Here is a 22103-nt window from a genome sequence, read left to right as displayed (position 1 = left end):
TCTTTACATTGACTTCCCTCCCTGGCTGTGTCAGTTACCTCCTGGGAGGTCACTTCTCTGCTTGTAAATTCAGGACAGACTGCTGGGCCTGTCTCCTGGTCCCTGCCTGTCTGGTGCCTGGCTGGCCAAATCTGGCCGGCACCTTGTAAATGCAAAGAACAAACTCTGGGCCGATGGGCCGTGTTTTCTCCATGCCCAGCAGAGGGCGACGTTGCCTGCTTCCGCCCAGCTTTCAAGTCTGGTCTCTCAGAACATTCTTGGGGGCCCCTAAGCTGGGTTCAGAGCCAAGACCTCTAGAAACAGGTCTGGATTGGTCCTGAGGAGTGGAATCAGGTAAGTCTAAGCCAAAAGGATGACTCACTAGGACAAGGACAGGGACTAGGATACCTGGTGGTCACTGATTCCTTATTGGGGCCAGGAGCTTGGCTAAGGCCTTTCTAGATTAGTGCGTCCTCTCCTTAACTCGGCTCTGTGGGGTGGCACCATTCTTTCCCAGGGACTGACCCACGATTTCTGAGCAGGCTTGGACACTGGGGGCCCGCAGGGGCCTTCAGCATTATCTGCCCTGTAGCTGCTTCACAGACAACTATTGTTAAAGACTCACATGGGGAGGAGAGTCATACACAAGCCAGCTGTGACTTTGCAGAAACCAAACAGGAGATGCCAAACCTTAGATCTTGAGCTCCTTTGACCCATGTTGGGGAAACCATGTCAATGGAAAACTGCACACGTATGCTCACATAAAAATGCACATGCTTGCATGCACACAAATGCACACACACCTGTATACACACTCTCCTGCATTCACATGTGCACATGGGCAATGCCACACAGTACAGGGTCCAGAAGCTGTATAAGTGGATGTCCCCCGGATCGCCGGGATTTCCTTGAGCTCTCAGTCCCTCGACGCTCAGACCGCTCGCTTGTCCTGACCCCTGGCACTGAGAGCATACAGAGGGGTCTCCGGAGGGTGCCGGGGCTTTGGCAGCATGGGGAGAAGAGATCCCAAGGTGAAGAGAATAATGTGGCTGGCGGCAGGGAAGCAGGGAGGAATGTCCAGGTGAGCACGGCTCAGAGAGGCTGCCATTGGTCTCTGCTCTGTGCATTCAGCTGGGTTGGAGCCAGACTCAACAAATAGGAGGCACCTCATTCCATGTGGATTTCAGAGAAACAATGATTTTTCAGTCTATGTTTATCCATGCAATACTCAGGACATGCTTTTACTAAAAATTATTCATTGTTTCTCTGGAATTCAAACTGAACAGACACTCTGTATTTTATCTGGCCACAAACTGGCAGAGACCCACATACAGCCTGGATGAGTCAATCACTGGCTGTCAGTGACCCCTCATCCCTACACTGTGGCTGCCAGAAGCCCCCACAGAGCAGGGCCAACACCTGTACCCTCGGCCAGAGGTTGGGCTCCCCTCACTGGGAGGTGAGTCTGTGTCTGCTGGGGGTTCCACCAGCCTAAGTAGGGAGCATAGAAGCTGAGGGCTCGCTGTCTGGCACTCCTGGGTTCTAAGCACATTAGGATTCACTGCAGAGAGAAGAAATCCCCACATCAAATGGCCCTGCCAAACCCTGCCTGGCACCAGAGTCCAGGTGGTCAGGCACCTGCTGGGCTGGGCGGGCCCTCCATTCAGAATGAATGGGCCTTCCTTCTGAATGGAATTCCCCTGGAGCCCTGCCCTGCCACCCGTGGCATGGTGCCCAGGGGCTCTAGTGTACTTCTTGGGGATGATGGTGCAACCAGGGGAAGCTGGAGCCCAAAACAGCCTCCCTCAAGGGTGGGTGGGCTCTTGGTGACCAATGGACCTGTGTGGTCAGGGAGGCCCTCACGTTCTGGTTCTTATGAAGCAAAGTATCAAGATCTGGCAGTGCCCGGGGAGAGGGCAGAGGAGATGGGAGCACTGCCAGGGGAAGACAGGTGGCCCTCAAAGGACCCTGGAGGGAATGCTGCCATCCTCACTGCAGGCAGTTGGCTAAGGTGGGCAAGGGTTCCTTCCCGGGAGACTGCAGAAGGCAACACACTTTCCAGCCAACTTCTGGGTGCCTCTCCGAGCTCCCACCCACAACCCGGCCCAGCAGGCTCTCCAAATCATGCTGCCTGGGCCACTGCCACCTCCTGCCTCACAGGGCAAAAGGAAGTCACAACAGGGATTCCTCTCCTGAGCAATGGGCGGGGCAGTCATCAAGCCCAGCCCCTCCCAGGTCATGCCTGGTAGTGCTGACCACGAGAGGGGGACTCTCTCACACCACCCTCCTTACAGAGTTGGATCTTAACCTAATTTTCTTGCCTCTTTCTTTTCACTTGTTTCTGGACATTGACATCATTGGTGAAGATTGTTTCTGACAAGCCCGCAGCTTCCCTGAAACCCGCACAGCCACTGGCCACTCTGTGCAGCACCTCCGTGGGTTCTATCCACCTGCCCAGCACATAGCTCCCTCCTTCACTGACCTTCCCCCCAAGGCCCTGCCTCTCTCCCCACTCTGGGTCCTCTCTCCTGCCAGTGGCATGTCTATCAGCCCCACCTCTCAGGTTGTGAACCCTGAAATCTTGGTCAGCTGTGCCCCCCTCCCCTCCTGTACCATCTCCCCTTCTCACCCCTACACTCTCCATCTGGGTTCATATTTGATAACGTGACCACAGCCCCAAAGCCTCCTAGGCTCAGGGACTCAGGGAGCAGAAACCCTAGCAGTTGGAGGCCGGGTTTCCATGCACAGAGCCATGCCCTCCTAGATACGCTTGGGCCTCTTTAGGTCCAACATGGTGAAGACAACTGGTTGGAGCCTGGGTCTCTGCCACCTGGAGGAAAGTCTTAGAATTCCTGGTGGGAGGGTGGGCAGGCAGGTGGCCAGGATTCTTTGGGAGTAGAAGTTCCATGCCACCCAGACATGCCCAGTGCTCGGGGCCAGCAAGGTCAGTGTGCACAGCTTTGCAAACATCCTCCACACCCCATGCCTCTTGAGCCCTTGGGAAGGGCTCCCTGTGATGTCAGCACCTCCTCCCACACACGTTCTCCAAGCACCCAGCCTCTCCGGCTTCAAAGCTCACGGTCATGAAAGACGTTACAAAACTCCAAACCAAACAGTAAACACATTGAGGCATCTGCAAGGCCTGAAAGGACTTAAACACAGTATGAAAAATGCTGGCAAAACATGAAAGTGGAATTTTGTGGGTTTTGAGAAATTATCGAGGTGTGAACAGATGCGGCTTTATAAGCGAAGGCAGCCTTCAGGCACGGGGGCCTCCTGCAGAGGCCTGCAGAGCTCTCAAGCAGACCCAGAGTCCTGGCTCTTGGGACAATTCTGCCTTCAGGGCTGGAGACCGGTTATGGCCTCTGTGGTTCTGCTCCCAGATGCCCTGCTCTTGGATGTTTCTGTCATGCTCTTTGGCCCTCTCTCCTTAGGGTTTCATGCAGGGATGAGCCTTCACCTCGGTTTAACTGTCCCATTTCTGCCCCTCTGCCTCTGGCTGCCCTTCTGAGGATGCCCCATGTCCAGGGCTGGGCACAGACTGGAGCTGGCTCTCAGATGTCACCTGAAAATGCAGAGTGACCACCTCCTTTCCAGGCCAGTTTGTCTACCATGATTGATGTCACCTGACCAAGACAAAGCCCTGTAACCACCTTCTGGGACTTTCTCCTAACTGCCTTTCAGAGCAGTTGATGGCCCAGCTGAGTGTGCTTAGCAAGACTCAGCATCTTGTCCTGACTGCTCCTGATGAAGAGCTGGTAGGACGAGGGTTACACGTGGTGAAGAAAAGAGACAGCTTGATGCATAGACTATGTGCCAGGCTTCACCGCACAGTGCAGGCCTGCAGGAGGAAGCTTGTGTGGACGCAAGGACACTTGTGGACAACTGGCTCTTCCACTTACCACTGTATGTCCCCAGCTAGGTCTCCTCATTTCCCAGACTTAGTTTTCTCATCTGTGAAATGGGTCTGAGATGAAATCATGAGCCAGCTGAGCATGTGCAGCCACACTCCCTCTAAAAATCTCTGTAAATGGCAGACAGAACTACAGGGGGTCTTTGGGTTACGACACAGTTCAATTCCTACAATAGTGACATAAACCAAATTTTGGTGTAAGTCAAAACACATCCTAGCCTAAGTCACTCACCTATCCTAACACAGTTGTAAAATCATAATCTAAAACATAAAAACAGGACCTGAAGATGGCAGCGGAGTAGGCAGACGCACAGACTCCCAGCTCACACCACTGAACTGGATTATAAACTAATTTATGAACAATCAGCATGAAAAACCAAATATGGACTACAAGAACAGCTTTCAAAAATCAAGGAGCAAAGAAGAAGCCACAACAAACCTGGTAGGGAGTGCCTGAATCTCCCCTGCTTACAGGAACGGGGGGCGGGGGTGAGGCTGGGCTCTCACTCCAAGGAAAGAGCAGTAAATACTGCTCACAGCCACTTGCCTGGTGACCAGGGAACGAGGTGTGTTGAAAGGGCCCATTTGTCTTCCAAAAAGAAAGGAGAAAGAGAGAGACAGATGGTGAGGGGGAGAGGAATATAGGTGATGACATAAAAAGCTGACTCATTCAATGCTGGAGGCGGCCATAACTGGGGGAGGGGCTAATCCTTCCACAAAGCAAAATACAAAAGTACTTCCAGGTCACAGAGATACAGACATCTCTCCAGCTCCAATCAGCACAACAAGACACAGCTGAAAACCAGAAGTGCAGAGGAGGGGCAGTAACTCAGTTCTCCATGGAGATCTGAGATACACCTCCCCTTACTGAAGCTGAGAAAGCAACCCACCCCCAGAGAGATTAACGGGCAGAAGAGGACTTCAGAACCTCAGGTCACACCCACCGCATTCCTGGATACAGTTTCAAATAAGCCCCCTGCTGAGATCAGCAAACAAGACAATCACCTGTTAAGAAAACAAACAAATCAAGACTTCAAAGTGGCCGGAATCCTAAAGTGGATTACAAATAATAGCTGATGCCAACCCAAGAAGACTTAGAAACAACACAAGTAAAAACTAGAGGCAGACAACACCAAGCCTAGACTCAACCAGCTCTACAAAGAAAACACCCAGACACCCAGGCACAATGAGAAGACAAAGAAGTGCAATCCAAATGAAACCACAAGAGAGACCTTCAGGAGATGAACTGAGTGATATGGAAATAATCAAACTTCCGGATGCGGAATTTAAAATAATGATTGTAAGGATGCTTAGGGATCTTAGAACAACAATGGATGGTCATCACAAACACCTAAATAAAGAAATAGCAAGTATAAAAAAGGATATTGAAATATTAAAAAAGAATCAGTCGGAGATGACAAATACAATATCAGAAATGAAGACCACAATGGAAGGAATTAAAAACAGGATGGATGGAGCTGAGGATTGAATCAGCGAGTTGGAGGACAACTGGAATGAAGGCATGAAAGCAGAGAAGAAAAAAGAAAAGAGACTCAAAAAGTCTGAGGAAACTCTTAGAGAGCTCTGTGACAACATAAAGAGAAATAACATCCGCATCATAGGAGTTCCTGAAGAAGAAGAGAAAGAACAAGGGATAGAGACTTTGTTCAATCATATCATAGCTGAAAACTTCCCTAAATTAATGCAGGAGAAACTCTCACAAATTCAAGAAGCACAAAGAACTCCACTAAAAAGAAACCCAAAGAAACCTACACCAAGACACATCATAATTAAAATACCAAAGCTAAGTGATAAAGAGAAAATATTAAAAGCTGTTAGAGAAAAAAAGGCTATCACTTACAAAGGAGCCTCCATAAGGATGATGTCAGACTTCTCAACAGAAACACTTGAAGCCAGAAGGGAATGGCAAGAAATATTCAAAGTAATGCAGAACAAGAACCTACAACCAAGACTACTTTATCCAGCAAGGCTATCATTTAAAATTGAAGGAGAAATAAAAAGTTTCCCAGACAAAAAACAACTCAAGGAATTCATTACAACCAAACCAATGCTGCAGGAAATGTTAAGGGGCATGGTGTAAACAGATCAAAGTGGGAAAAGAATATAGCAAAAGAGGAATACAGCTTTAAAGAATAAAATGGCAATAACAACTACATGTCAATAATAACCTTAAATGTAAATGGATTAAATGATCCAATCAAAAGACATAGGGTAGCTGCATGGATAAGAAAACAGGACCCGTACATATGCTGTCTACAAGAGACACACCTTAAAACAAAAGATGCACATAGGTTGAAGGTAAAAGGATGGAAAAAAACATTTCATGCAAATGGAAATGAAAAAAAAGCTGGGGTAGCAATACTTATATCAGACAAAATGGACTTTAAAACAAAGAATATAGTAAGAGATAAAGAAGGCCACTACATAATGATAAAGGGAGCAATCCAACAGGAAGATATAACTATTATAAATATTTATGCACCTAATGTAGGAGCACCTAAATATATAAAGCAGACTTTGATGGATATAAAGAGTGAGGTCAACAGCAACACTATAATAATAGGGAATTTTAATACCCCACTAACATCACTAGATAGATCCTCAAGAAAAAAATTAACAAAGAAACAGCAGACTTAAAGGACACACTAGATCAACTCGATTTAATAGATATCTACAGAACCTTTCACCCTAAAGCAGCAGAATATACATTCTTCTCAAGTGCTCATGGTACATTCTCTAGGATAGACCACATGTTAGGACACAAAAGCAGTCTCAACAAATTTAAGAAGATTGAAATCATATCAAACACTTTCTCTGATCACAATGGCATGAAACTAGAAATCAACCACAACAAAAAAGCTCAAAAATTCTCAAACACATGGAAACTAAATAGCAGGTTGTTAAATAACAAATGGATCAAGAATGAGATCAAAGAAGAAATAAAAAAATTCCTAGAAACGAATGATAATGAGCATACAACAACTCAAAATTTATGGGACACAGCAAAAGCAGTACTGAGAGGGAAATTCATAGTACTATAGGCACACTTTAAGAAGCTAGAAAAAGCTCAAATAAACAACTTAACCCTGCATCTAAAAGAACTAGAAAAAGAACAGCAAGTAAAGCCTAAATGTAGTAGAAGGAAGGAAATAATAAAGATCAGAGCAGAAATAAATGACATAGAGGCTAAAGAAACAATACAGAGGATCAATGAAACTAGGAGCTGGTTTTTCGAAAAGGTAAACAGGATTGATGAACTTTTAACTAGACTCACCAAGAAAAAGAGAGAGAAGACTCAAATAAATAAAATTAGAAATGAGAGGGGAGAAATAACAACTGACACAACAGAAATACAAAGGATTGTAAGAAAATACTATGAAGAACTGTATGCCAAAAAACTAGACAACCTAGATGAAATGGACAAATTCCTTGAAACATACAATCTTCCAAAAATCAGTCTGGAAGAATCAAAAAACCTAAAGACCGATTACACCAAATGAGATCAAAACAGTTATCAAAAAACTCCCATCAAAGAAAAGTCCTGGGCCAGATGGCTTCACAAGTGAATTCTTCCAACTATTCAAAGAAGAACTAACTCCTATCCTTCTCAAGCTATTTCAAAAAATTCAAGAGGAAGGAAGACTTCCAAGCTCCTTTTATGAAGCGAGCATAATTCTGATTCCAAAACCAGGCAAAGACAACACAAAGAAAGAAAATTATAGGCCAATATCCCTGATGAATATAGATGCTAAAATCCTTAACAAAATATTAGCAAACTGGATCCAGCAATATATGGAAAAAATCATACACCATGATCAAGTGGAATTTATTCTTGGGAGGCAAGGCTGGTACAATATTTGCAAATCTATCAATGTTATTCATCACATAAACAAAAGGAAGGAGAAAAACCACATGATAATTTCAATAGATGCAGAAAAAGCATTTGATAAAATCCAGCACCCATTCATGATCAAAACTCTCAGCAAAGTGGGAATACAGGGAACATACCTCAACATGATAAAAGCCATCTATGACAAACCCACAGCCAACATCATACTCAATGGGCAAAAATTAAAAGCAATCCCCTTAAGATCAGGAACAAGGCAGGGGTGCCCCCTTTCACCACTCTTATTCAACATAGTTCTGGAAGTCCTAGCCACAGCAATCAGACAAGAAGAAGAAATAAAAGGCATTCAAGTTGGAAAAGAAGAAGTAAAGCTATCATTATTTGCAGATGATATGATATTGTATATAGAAAATCCTAAAGTCTAAGTCAAAAAACTACTGGACCTGATAAATGAATTCAGCAAGGTGGCAGGATATAAAATTAATACTCAGAAATCAGAGGCATTTTTATACACCAACAATGAACAGTCAGAAAGAGAAATTAAGGAAAAAATCCCCTTCACTATTACAACCAAAAAAATAAAGTACCTAGGAGTACAGTTAACCAAGGAGACTAAAGACTTATACTCAGAAAATTATAAAACATTGATAAAAGAAATCAAGGAAGATACAAACAAGTGGAAGCATATACCATGCTCATGGTTAGGAAGAATAAACATCATTAAAATGTCTATATTACCCAAAGTAATTTATAAATTCAATGCAATACCAATTAAAATACCAATGACATACTTTAAAGATATAGATCACATATTCCAAAAATTTATATGGAACCAAAAGAGAACACGAATAGCCTCAGCAATCTTAAAAAAGAAGAATAAAGTGGGAGATCTCACACTTCCTGATATCAAGTTATACTACAAGGCCATTGTACTCAAAACAGCCTGGTACTGGCATAAGAACAGGCACATAGATCAATGGAACAGAACGGAGAACCCAGAAATAAACCCAGAGCTCTATGGACAACTGATAGTTGACAAAGGAGGTAAGGAAATACAATGGAGTAAAGACAGCCTCTTTAACAAATGGTGTTGGGAAAACTGGACAGCAACCTGCAAAAAAATGAAACTAGACCACCAACTTACACCATTCACAAAAATAAACTCAAAATGGATAAAAGACTTAAATGTAAGGCGTGAAACCATAAGCATCTTAGAAGAAAACATAGGCAGTAAGCTCTCCGACATCTCTCGCAGCGATATATTTGCTGATTTATCTCCACGGACAAGGGAAATAAAAGACAGGATAAACAAATGGGACTTTATCAAACTAAAAAGCTTTTGCACAGCCAAAGACAATAAGGACAGAATAAAAAGACAAACTACACAATGGGAGAACATATTTGACACTATGTCTGATAAGGGGTTAATAACCAAAATTTATAAAGAACTTGTAAATCTCAACACCAGAAAGACAAACAATCCAATCAAAAAATGGGCAAAAGAAATGAATAGACACTTCTCCAAAGAGGATATACAGATGGCCAATAGGCATATGAAAAAATGCTCAACATCACTAATCATTAGAGAAATGCAAATTAAAACCACAATGAGATATCACCTCACACCGGTTAGAATGGCGCTCATCAACAAAACAACACAGAATTAGTGCTGGCGAGGATGTGGAGAAAAGGGAACCCTCCTGCATTGCTGGTGGGAATGCAGACTGGTGCAGCCACTGTGGAAAACAGTATAGAGATTCCTCGAAAAATTGAAAATTGAACTGCCTTTTGACCCAGCCATCCCACTTTTAGGAATATACCCCAAGGACACCATAGAATGGTTCCAGACGGAGAAATGCAACCCCATGTTTATAGCAGCATTGTTCACAATAGCAAAGATCTGGAAACAGCCCAAGTGTCCGTCAGAGGACAAGTGGATTAAAAAGCTTTGGTACATATATACTATGGAATACTACTCAGCCATAAGAAATGATGACATCGGATCATTTACAATAACATGGATGGACCTTGATAACATTATACGGAGTGAAATAAGTAAATCAGAAAAAAACTAAGAACTATATGAACCCATACATAGATGGGACATAAAAATGAGACTCAGAGACATGGACAAGAATATGATGGTAACAGGGAGTGGGGTGGAGGGGTGGGGAGGGGGCGAGGAAGAAGAGAGAGGGAGTGGGGGGAGGGTAGGGGCCCAAAGAAAACCAGATAGAAGGTGACGGAGGACGATTTGACTTTGAGTGAGGGCTATGCAGCATAATCAAAGGTCAAAATAATCTGGAGATATTTTCTCAGAACATATGTACCCTGATTTATCAATGTCACTGCATTAAAATTAATAAAAATAAGATTAAAAAGAAGAAAAAAATTAAAACATAAAAACACAACTAAGCCAAAATTGGCATAGGTAAGCATACCGGGGATGCCAACTCCCTCACTCATGTGCTGTGTTATTGCATATTTTTCTGCCATGTGCAAACAAACTAGTTCACCCAGGTAGTCCATAAGTACAATGCTAATGGCGTAAGCTAAAACACTCACATCTCAATTTTTTAAAGCTTTTATGGGAGTGAGCATCGTAAACTCAAAACGTCATATGTCAAAACTGTCGTAACCCAAAGACTCCTGTACTCCTGCCTAGGGACTGAGGTACCATCCCCCTCAGGGGGTCCTAAAGACTCATTCTGATTCCTGGTGGGCGGTGTTGGCATCCTCTTTTTATGCCTTGCCGTAACATCCAGGACAAAGACATGGGGGTCCGACTCTCCTTCCACCTCCCCGTGCCTGGCTCTTTTGAAGCTGCCTGGGTTGACCCTCTACATATACAATTAATGTGAGACCCTATACCAATCCCCAGGCTTCGTCCACTAATGATTCTAAAATTGAGGTGACACTGCTGGTATTTACAGAGCCAAGGGTGCAGTTGTGATCACTTCGATGGAGGATGACCTCTAGTGACAGTGGCACCCCAGAGTGTCCACCTCTGGGGACAGTTGCCACATGTGGGTCAAACAAACTCTCCTTTGTGTTACAATCACACCACATGGGGTTTGCTTCATATGTGGACCATGCATGCTGCATGTAGTTGCTTTTCAAAAACTTCCTTATTGCTTTTTCTTAAATCCCTCCCTTCCTCCTTCCCTCTTCTTTCCCTTTTTGAGGGAAAAGTATCACTGTTTTTGCACATGATCATGTCTGCAGCCTCCTCATTGGTCCTTCCTCTCCCTGGGAGCCAGTTCTCTCCTGTTCCATGAAGCCAGTGCCCCTAGGCACATCGCATCTCTGATGCTCTCCTGCGGTTTCCACCCACGTTTTTCCGTTTGCAGTCTGTGCTGCCATCATGTCTTCCAGTTGTGCAGCCCATGTTGTCCACGGGGTCCTCCTCTCTTCCCACAGTCCTCCCTCCTGGAGCCTCCCACTGTGTCATCTGGTCTGACACTCATTAGAATGGACACCAGTTCTCATTCCGGAATTACCAACATCACTGGTTTGAGCCACCACCTCTGATTGTGATTTCCTTTGTCGAGTTGACTTCCATGTTAATGGGTGCACAAGGACACTAACTTCTGGGTGCTCCTCCACGTTTCTCAGCACCTCATGAAGCTAGGCTGGGTCATGTGATCAGTTCCAGCCAATGGTGTTGAGCAGAAGGGAGCACCGGCTGTGGAGTGAGAACAGACCTTCCCTTGTTATCAACATCCACAGGTTTCTTCACAGTGAGTTTTGTGTGGCTCTCACGCCCTCAGTCTCAGCACCCTCTCAGAATGAAGGGACACATTCCCAGGTCTGAGAGATACTCTTAGAGCTTTTCTTTGATAATTCCTTTCCTGCTTCATTCTTTCTAGAACTCCGGTTAGCTGGCTTTCAAGTTCCTGATTGATTCTATCTTTTTTTATTTTTTATTCTACATTCTGGAAGATTTCCTTACCTTTATTATCCAATCACATTGATGAGTGTCTTCTTGTCATGCCAACAACTATATTTTTATATATCCAAGAATTCTATCTTATTAATGGCATTCCATATTCACTTCCAAAATGGAATAGCTTCAGAAGCACTTCTTTTTTTAAGTGAGAGGAGGGGAGGTGATAGTGAGACTACTGTATGTGCCCCAACTGGGATCCACCCAGTAACCTCAATCTGGCACCTATGTTCAAATCAACCAAGCTATTTTTAGCACCTGAGGCTGACGCTCCAATGAGCTATGCTCAGTGCTCAGGGCCAATGCTCAAATCAATTGAGCCACTGGGGGAGAAGATGGGTGAGAGAAGCAGATGGCCACCTCTCCTGTGTGCTCTGACCAAGAATCGAACCTTGGATGTCCATATGCCAAGCCAACACTCTATCCACAAAGCCAACTGGCCAAGGCTTCTCAAACACTTCTGAAGACAATTATAATTTTAAAAAATCCTCTTCTGTTTTTTAGAGCTAGCTCAGTCTCCCCCAGTGTGGGCATACATGTGCATTTTAGCTTCCATGTTTCAGGTTTCCTGTCTAACATCTGGAGACTGTTGGTTGTCTGAGTCTATTTAGTGGTGAGGATGGCAGTGGCTGGATTTGTCACTGGTCGGTTGTGCTCTGGGGACTTGAGGCTTCCAGTTGTGGCCCTTGGTAAAGTGCTATAATGCAGACTTTCCTAAACTGGACTTTTGTTGTATTGTACCTTCTTGTTCAAATGTAGGTGATGTAGGATCACAGCAGTAGCGTGATAATCTCCAAAACGTACTCCCCGACCCCTTGCAGGTACTCTCCTCACATCACATGCATGATCTGATGGCCCTGCCAAGGACCTGGCTTGGTGGACCAGAAGCCATGTGCTGTACCTTCTGTGCCAGGCTTCTGGACCCCTCTGCTCCCTGCCCCGGCTCATCCGTGGGAGACTTGGAAACAATCACCTGAGTCTTTTTTCAGTACAAGGTCTTCAGTTCCAATGATCATCCTTTCTTCGGTATGATTCAAATCCCTTCTAGATTCTGGCTTATCTCCCTGAAGCTCTAGGTGTTCCGAGTTGCACGAGCACCCTAAACTCCTCCTCAGGCTGGGCATGCTCACTGTGGGGCAGCCCACCATTCCGCTGGCTTTCCAGGCACCCATGTGGCCATGGTAACACATGCAATTGATCTAGAGCCCACAGAGTTTCCACACGCACTCCTTCAGCCTGTCTGCCCGACTCCTGCCCAGGCCTCCACATGGCCCCTTCCTTGCTGCTCAAGGCCACATTCTCTTTCCACCCCTGCTATAGTCCATGTGTCCTTGGGAACCTGTTTCACACCCCAGATCCAGATGCTTTTGCATCTCCAACCTCACAGTCTTGGGCTCTGATTCCAAGTCAGAGACCCATCATCCCATGGGCAGACCTCATGCCAGCCCACTGCTGAATACCTTCAGCTCAGTGCGCACACACCCAAGCTCATCGTTCTCTAACCCCGGATGTCCATGCTGTTTCTGCAGTCCTTGCATCCGTTAGGTACCACAGCAATGACAGACAACATGTAAGGAGCTTGTGTTCGAGAAAGACCCTGTCCAGTGACGTCTAATCAATGGTACCACACTGCCTGGGTCTCAGTACCAGCTCTGTCAGGAGCAAGTCCTATAACCTCTGTGCCTCAGTTTCCCATGTGTGAAAGGGGATTAGTGGCAGAAGTTAGCTCACAGGGCAGTTGTGAGGATGGAGTGGGAAGTAGGTTAACCTCTCGACATGGAGCTTACTGCCCACCGGGGGTGGGGGAGGTATATCAGGACTTCTGACTCCTTGCCTTCATCTTCTCCTTTTGTTGGAAAACAAGCATGCCACCTCTACCTATGTGCTGCCTCCAAGCTCATCTATGTGAGATGGTGCAGGTGGAATGTCCTAGATTGCTCTCAATTACTCTAGCCACCAGCCTTTCTGAGCGACATCTTTCTAAATGCTGGGATGCTTAGCAAATGGGCTTCCATTCTCATTCCCTGGAGACCCCACAAGAAGGTGACGCGGCATTCCCAGCACTGCCCCCTCCTCTGCTCCATGACGGCTGGCCTCCAGGCATTGCCCAGTGTCAGGCCTCCCTGGGACAAGGCACATCAGGCAGTCACATGTATCCTCAAAGCATTTCTGCTGGTAAATGACGGGACAGATAAGTGAGCAAAGGGATGTTCTGGAAGGATCCAAGGAGGAGGGAGTACCCTGTTGGCAGTTCTGGCACATCACAGATGCAATTGTGATGCAGTCCATCACAATTTCAATACACAGAGAAGAAATCCCCATAGCTCCATTAGGAGAATGGACGGCAGCCAGCCCCTGTCCAGAGCCCACAATGAGCACACGCACATCCCTCCCAGCAGCTGCGCTCCTGCCATGGTCCTCATCACAGTAACCTGGGACACGCCGCTCACGAGGGTGTCCAGTGCCTTCCCACCCTAATAAATACTTCTGCAGCCTTGACTCAGAGGTCCTACCAGCCAGCCCATGGCAACTGGAACCAGCTGAGGGACACTCAAGGTCTGAAAGTGGAGAATACTGTCCCCACCCTCCAAATGTGGCCAGGTCAGAGGTCAGCTGCTTGGCTGTCCCAGGGCAGGAGCCTGACACCCACACAGAGGTGGGTCAGACAGCAGGGGCTGCCCAGGGGCCAGGAGGCCAGCCTGAACACTGGGCACAGCCCAGGACAACTCCGTGGCAGAGCCAGCACCCCCCTTGCCTCCCCTCTCATGTCAGGGCTCCCCAGGCTCTTTGGGGGAGTAACGAAGGCTACTGTGTGCCTGAGTCTTATATGGGGCTTGAGGCTCAAGGGTGAAGGTCCAGACCTGGACACTGGTTCCGACTGGGGTCCCCTGATTCTGAATCAAGAGGCACTGGTGTGGGATCCAGGTGCAGTGGGGGACACGGGGCACACGTGTGGTTCCTTACCAGGAAAGACTGGAAGAGCTGGAAGGAGCCGACTAGCCAGACGTACAGGTGGGAGTGCACCTTTGTGGATGTCCCATTGAAGGCGTTGGCTACCACCAAGAACGAGTAGGGCCCCACAGTGAAGAACTCCCAGTCGTAGGCACCAGAGGTGGCAATGGTCTGGTTAGCTTCGAACAGGCGTGTCCTTGGGTTCCACTTGTAAATGACGCTGTCAATATTGTGGTTGTCACCTAGAAGCCAAACTGCTGCATTGAGGGAGGGGAGACATAATTCTGTGGCCTCACAGAAGCCTTGGCAGAACCCTGGACCACTATGGACCCTAGCCCAGGGCCCCTGCAGCTTGTTCAGTCCAGCCAGGCCTGGGGCCACTCTGGACATGGCCCTCTTCACCCCACACCCTCCTGCACCCTCTCACTACCCAGTGATGATGCCCTTCACATGACCACACCTCCTGCCTCTGCCCAGGTGAAAACACTAGTGGGCTCCTTCTTTGGATGGTTCCTGACCCTCACCGTGGCTTTCCTGTGTCTTGGAGATGGACCCCCCAGTTCTTCTCCCCAGCCTCACTTGTCACACTGTGTTCCCTTGGCTCCTGCTCTCTTCCATGGGTCAGGCGTTGTGCTCCCCGGAGCCCCTCCAGGCAGCCTCTCCTGGAGCACTCACTTCCACGGAGAACTCTGCCCATCAGCAGGTGGTGGGGGATTCTCTTCAGGCTCTCCACAGAGCTTCCCAGCAGGTGTTATGCTCAGGTAGACACAGAGCCAGGGAGCTCACTGAAGCCTGAGTTAGGACCACCCTATAGGGCCAGCTGCCATCTTTGATTCAGTCCTTTCCTTGAGTCACAGGATAGGGAAGGGCTCCCCAAGGTCACTCAGGGCAGTCAGTGCCCAGAAACAAGGTTTGTCTCCCCACCACACCCACATATCACAGATTCTGAGTGCAGATGGATGACTTGTTCTTGGAAACAAGGTCCACATTCTTTCAGTGACACCTCAGCCTGTCCATGCCAACATACCCCTGCCTGACCCTGGGCCGGCTGGTCAGAGAACTCCCCTTCTACCAACGTCAGCCAGATCCTCCTAAGGAGAGGTGAGTTGGTTGGTGAGTTAGTTACTTGTTAGTTAGTTTCAAATGAGGCAGTCTGCACAGGCAGGTGGCTCCCATTTCTGTGGTGACTCTCCTGAGGGCAAGTACAGACCACCTGTCTCCCTTCCTGGACAGGTGTGAAGGTGCTTAGGTGTGTTCACCCTTTGAGGCCACCATCAGATGGCCGAGCCCAGGAATCAGGCTGGTGTGATCGGTTATCATTTTTATGATATGAAATGAAAATTAGCCTTGCAGATGAGTCAGGCCTGCCCCCCGATGGTTCCCTCCCAGGTTGAAGGTCATAGTTCCTACCTTCCCTGTGGTTGGCCACAGCCAGGAAGTGCTCCCCAGCCACCTCGAAGGCCTCCCAGTCCCGGGCACTGTGGGTGGCCACCCTCTGGTAGGGCGTGAATCGCAGCTTCCTCTGGCTCCATTTATAAATGATGGAGAACTCCTGGCCCTTTTCGTTTGGGTCGAAGTTGGCCACAGCCAGGAAGATCTGCGAAAGAGGATCCAGGATGCTCGGTTCTCATATCACAGCTAGAGTCTGGTGAGAAAGTGTTCTGTATACCAGCATCTCTCTCCAGACTATGCTGAGACAGAGGCTGTGCCCACCCCTCTGTTACTGATGGCTTCTGTAGCCTGGGAGCCTGGACCATCTCCAAGTTTGTTCATTACATTTAAAACCATTACACATGTCCATGTTTGCCAGTCCCCTACTGCCATTTCCATCTCCCAAACCCAGGCAAAACTTCGTGCACAAAAATGGTCTTTGAGTAAGAAAAGGCTTAATGCCCTACTCTCTCCCAAAGTAAGCATGTGTCTGCCACTCAGCCGAGTAAGGCTCAGAAACCTCCTATGTGTGATGTGACCAGCGGGCACAGTTGCTCTCATGTGTGGTTATAACAGGAGCCAGTAGCTCAGTGTGTCGGACATGTGCCCCAGGACCGGAAGCAAGAACGTGATCCTAGTAAATCCTGCATCTGCTTAGGCAACTGGACAGGAAATTTCCCCCTTGTTTTTCTGAATGTCCCAAATTTTCTTCGCTGTAAAGCTATTGTTTTTTTGTTTGCTTGTTTGTTTGTTTGGTTGTTTTTTAAATAATGAAAACATAAGCCCCTGTGAAACATCATCAACCACATAACACAGGTCATTCATTCACTATGTTGGACCTGGCACAGGAACTCTGGCGGGCGGCCAGTGACAGGAGGGCAGGGTTTGTCTGTGTGCTCACTTGCTCACTGTTCTGCCCCCAGTGGGTGGGTTGAGGTGTGGGCAGGGCTGTACCATGCACATGTGTGTAGGTGAGTGAATGATTTGAGGACAAAAATGGGAAGGTGTCCCCAAAATACTGCGGTTTTGAAGTGAGGACATAGAAGGAGCTGGGGGGTGGGGAATCTCATCATGATGAGGGAGGGACGGCCCTCTTGGGCCACCACTCGCAGGCCCTCTGCTTAGTGCAGCCCTGGCTGGAAAGAGGGGCTCCCTGCGAGGGTCTCAGACTCCAGGACTCCTGGAGCCTGCTCTTCTCCGTTTCTCCGTTTGAACATCATGTGTCCTTAGAATTTGTGGAGAAAAGGCAGGATAGGGCAGGTAGATCTGCTGCTGTTCTGAAATGATTTCTGCATTGTTGATGGTCTAAGTCAGATGACCTCAACAAGCGTTTAAATCAGTAGTGATGGGTCTGCGTAGACCTGGTTGGCATCTTAGAAATGACCTTTCCTCCATTTGTGTCAGAAGCCGAACAGACTTTTTCAAGGTCACAGATGTAGCTAAGTGTCTGTGAAAGCCTTTAAAATCTGACAAAGGCTTCAGAACCACAAGAAACATGCTTTCTTTTTTTTTACAGTTATGTAATTTATTTCATGTCTTGAATATATTGTTATGTTTATTTTTTATTTTCTTTGCAATTGAATTTGGTGTATAGAAACAAAATTGTCAATATACATATTCATTTTGTATATAGCAACTTTGTTAAATTTTCTTAACTTGAATAATCTGCATGTCCCCTTGAGGGACATAGATTATCAGAACATTCGTGAATAAGGATCATTTTGCTTATTCTTTTCCAATCTTTATGACTTCTATTTCTTTTTCTTGTATTTCTCAACTGGTTAGGACTAGAGTATAATGTTGAATACAAATAGTGACAGCAAGTATCCTTGACTTATTTCAAATTTTAAAGAGAACTTTAAAAATTTTAAACTATTCAGTATGTTGTTTGTTATATCAGGAAACATGCTTTCTTGTAGAAACTATGTAAGGAGCCCCACTTTTGGACTCTGTGAGTTTTTCCCCACTTAAAAAGGACTGAGAAATCCCACTTGATCATGGTGTATGATTTTTTCCATATATTGTTGGATCCAGTTTGCTAATATTTTGTTGAGGATTTTAGCATCTATATTTAGCAGAGATATTGGCCTATAATTTTCTTTCTTTGTGTTGTCTTTGCCTGGTTTTGAAAGCAGAATTATGCTCGCCTCATAAAAGGAGCTTGGAAGTCTTCCTTCCTCTTGAATTTTTTGAAATAGCAAAAAAATGAAACTAGACCACCAACTTACACCATTCACAAAAATAAACTCAAAATGGATAAAAGACTTAAATGTAAGGCGTGAAACCATAAGCATCTTAGAAGTTAAAACATAGGCAGTACGTTCTCCAACATCTCTCGCAGCAATAAATTTGCTGATTTATCTCCATGGGCAAGTGAAATAAAAGACAGGATAAATAAATGGGACTATATCAAACTAAAAAGCTTTTGCACAGCTAAAGAGAATAAGAACAGAATAAAAAGACAAACTACACAATGGGAAAACATATTGGATAATATGTCTGATAAGGGGTTAATAACCAAAATTTATAAAGAACTTGTAAATCTCAACACCAGGAAGACAAACAATCTAATCAAAAAATGGGCAAAAGAAATGACTAGACACTTCTCCAAAGAGGACATACAGATGGCCAATAGGCATATGAAAAAATGCTCAACATCACTAATCATTAGAGAAATGCAAATTAAAACCACAATGAGATATCATCTAACACCAGTCAGAATGGTGCTCATCAACAAAACAACACAGAATAAGTGCTGGCGAGGATGTGGAGAAAAAGGAACCCTCCTGCACTGCTGGTGGGAATGCAGACTGGTGCAGCCACTGTGGAAAACAGTATGGAGATTCCTCAAGAAATTAAAAATTGAACTGCCTGTTGACCCAGCTATACCACTTTTAGGAATATACCTTAAGAACACCATAGAACTGTTTCAAAAGGAGAAATACACCCCCATGTTTATGGCAGCATTGTTCACAATAGCGAAGATCTGGAAACAGCCCAAGTGTCCGTCAGAGGACGAGTGGATTAAAAAGCTTTGGTACGTATATACTATGGAATACTACTCAGCCACAAGAAATGATGACATCGGATCATTTACAATAACATGGATGGACCTTAATAACATTATACAGGGTATAAGTAAATCAGAAAAAACTAAGAACTATATGAATCCATACATAGATGGGACATAAAAATGAGACTCAGAAACATGGACAAGAATGTGCTGGTAATGGGGGGGGGGGATGGGGAGGGGGCGAGGAAGAAGAGAGAGGGGGTGGGGGGAGGGGAGGGGCACAAAGAAAACCAGATAGAAGGTGACAGAAGACAATTTAACTTTGGGTGAGGGGTATGCAACATAATCAAATATCAAAATAATCTGGAGATATTTTCTCTAAACATATGTACCCTGATTTATCAATGTCACTGCATTAAAATTAATAAAAAATATATATAAAAAAAAAGGACTGAGGAAGTCACAAATGCAGACTTGCCTTTTTCCCGATGGTGAAATGTCTCCAGGACTGTGCTTGGTGCGTGCGAATGTTTTGGTACGAGGCAAATTTCCCGTCAGTCCATTTGTAGATGGCGGATGTGGCCTTCCGATTGGCAGTTGCTATGAAGAGCCCGGCCTCGGGGATGACAAAGACCTCAATGCCCAGTGTCTCTGAGTTCGTGAACAGGCTCTGGTGCTCCTCCACGTAGTCTAGTTTCTCTTTGGCTTGTAAGAGAGACATCAAGACCTGGTTAGCGCTTCCCAGAATGGAAGCCAGAGTCACCGTCTTGAGAGCACAACCCTGCACCCTGAGCTGTGACCCTAGGGCATTAGCATGGGCCAAGGGCAATTAGCTTGGAGTGTCTGTTCACCCAGAGCCCTGTCAAGCAGCCTGCTCAGCCTGCATGTGTTTCAGGGTCTATTGAGACCCCAGTGGTACTCATCAGGTAGAATCAATGTGTTGGATCCTTATGAGACATTTCCCACACTCACTGCTGCTACAAAAGGCTGTGCAGTAACGTGAACTAAAGGGTGAGTCAGGATCGCGAGTAGCCCAGCTAGAGCTGGTTTCCTTTTGCTGCAGACACCCAGGGCTACCTCACTCACCCTTCTCCTGATGGGAATAGGCAGCCACAGCGCTTGCAGCAATAATGCCCTCGGGTCCCTGGCATCATTGAATCTATGATCCAAGGGTAGACAGGGTGTGAGGAGAATGGGCAGGGCCCCCACAAGGGAGGCCGACCCCCCCAGAGAGAGCCCTATGCTCTTCCCTTGACAGGGACAAGGGGAGACAAGTCCTGCCAGCCCATGTGTGGTGCCCAGGAAGGTGTGTGGTTCCAGATTACATACGGGAGGCTGCTGCTCTGAGTGGAGGTGCTTCCTGTCTTAGGTAACGCTGCCTCTGAGCAGAGCCTCTAAGTCCCCAGAGCCCCTAGAGCCTCAGCCTCCCTAGCCACCTCACCTGCTAGCACAGAGACCCACTCGCTGCCCACGCACAGGTACAGCCCCTTCTTCCCAGCGTCAAACCAGAACTGGGCATCTTCCACCTTGGTGCACGGAGGCCGGGATCCCAGTGTCACCTTCATGTCGGTTTCTGGGGGAGACAGGGAGGATGAGTGTTCAGAGGAAATGTGTTCCCTAGAAGAAGCGGTCCTACCTTTGTGTTTGAAGATGGTCTTTGAGGACCCACTCAGGGGTCTTCAACAAATCTCAGGAGGCAGAGGAGAGCCCACAGCAGCCCATATCACCTGAGGAAGATGCCCCAGAGGCCTCTTGCTCAGGAACTTGAATACACAGTTCCAGGACTGGATGTCACCCTGCTCAATGTCAGGGGGCATTCTCCTGACTTGTGAGGCTGGGGAGAGAGTTGGGCTTTCTCTTCACCTCACCAAGTGATGGAGGATAAGATGGGAGAGAGGGTGCTGTATTCTCCTTGGTAGGGGCTATGTTTAAGTAACAGTGAACATTGTACTTTTACAGTGGGAAAGTACAAAATCAAACTAAAAAAGCAAAGCTGAGGAGCCCCTGAGTAGGGTGGCTAGGTTAAATTATAAGAAATGTACCTTGCAAAGATGGGGTCCCCACTGGGTCAGGTGCTTCAGTTTGGATGTCTAATGGGGAGGTGTGGGCAGAAAAGGCCTCAAACGCTGCTCTGGGGCAAAACAGGCAGCAGGTAGAAGTTGGAGGCTCGAGGGGAAGACCTCACACATGGGAACAGATTGCTTTGGTTTACTAACCATAGGGATATTTTAGCACCTCATTATCTTCTGGCTTCCCTGTGAGACCTTGCAGGATAGAGGGGATGGACAACACAATCTCAGCGTTCCTGCAGGGACACAGACTTGGAGTGGCATCTGAGCCGGGCAGCAGGACCAGCTGCCTTACCAGGCCCTGCAGAGAGAGGGACAGTGTGTTCAGAATGCGGGGGATGGGTGGAAATGCAGTGGGGGCCTCACCATCTCTAGAGCTAAGAGAGAAGAATCTGCATATTGGGTATGGGGGGGGAGTTTGGGAGCATCCTTGGAGAACTGTACACCCTCTTAAGGTCACTAAACCACTAAGGGATATTTTTCCCTGTGTACTAACCTAGAGTGACTGGCCAACATTGCTTATCATCCATCCATCCATCCATCCATCCATCCATCCATCCATCCATCCAAGCATGCCATCAGTAAATAGTCACAGAGCACCTGCTATGCATCAGGCATGGTTCTAGACATCAGACACACAGGGAACAAAAGCCTCAGCCCTCATGAAAAAAGGTGCCCACTACCACTCTAAGGGAGAGACAATGAGCAAACACACACAGCTGGTCTATGGGTGGTTAGGGCTACAATGAAGAGTCAACCAGGGGAGGGGTCAGGAAGGGTTGGGTGCAGGGTCATCTCTGAGTGGTGGGAAAGGCCTCCATGGTAAGAGGACATGGGGCAGGGCCCTGAGGGAGTAGGGTGTGATCCATGGCAGTAATGGGGACATGTGTGCCAGGAGAAAGGAACAGTGAGTGCAGAGGCCCTATGGTGGA

The 22103-nt window shown here is 46.7% G+C and overlaps 1 protein-coding gene across 1 annotated transcript in view; it reads right to left on the bottom strand.

The window, feature by feature from the left end:
* TSPEAR (thrombospondin type laminin G domain and EAR repeats) overlaps positions 1 to 22103 on the bottom strand; it is a 60057-nt gene that overhangs the window by 7973 nt on the left and 29981 nt on the right. Inside the window, exons 4-8 of the mRNA XM_066365904.1 lie at positions 21319 to 21472; positions 20544 to 20675; positions 19581 to 19807; positions 16069 to 16255; positions 14671 to 14900 (exon numbers count right to left, since the gene is read on the bottom strand). Of these exons, the coding sequence (XP_066222001.1) occupies positions 14671 to 14900; positions 16069 to 16255; positions 19581 to 19807; positions 20544 to 20675; positions 21319 to 21472 (930 nt within the window). The remainder of the gene's footprint in view (positions 1 to 14670; positions 14901 to 16068; positions 16256 to 19580; positions 19808 to 20543; positions 20676 to 21318; positions 21473 to 22103) is intronic.

Source organism: Saccopteryx leptura, chromosome 2 (genome assembly GCF_036850995.1).
Source record: "Saccopteryx leptura isolate mSacLep1 chromosome 2, mSacLep1_pri_phased_curated, whole genome shotgun sequence".
In the NCBI taxonomy this organism is placed as follows: Eukaryota; Metazoa; Chordata; class Mammalia; order Chiroptera; family Emballonuridae; genus Saccopteryx; species Saccopteryx leptura.
This window is presented reverse-complemented; position numbering and strand designations above follow the sequence as displayed.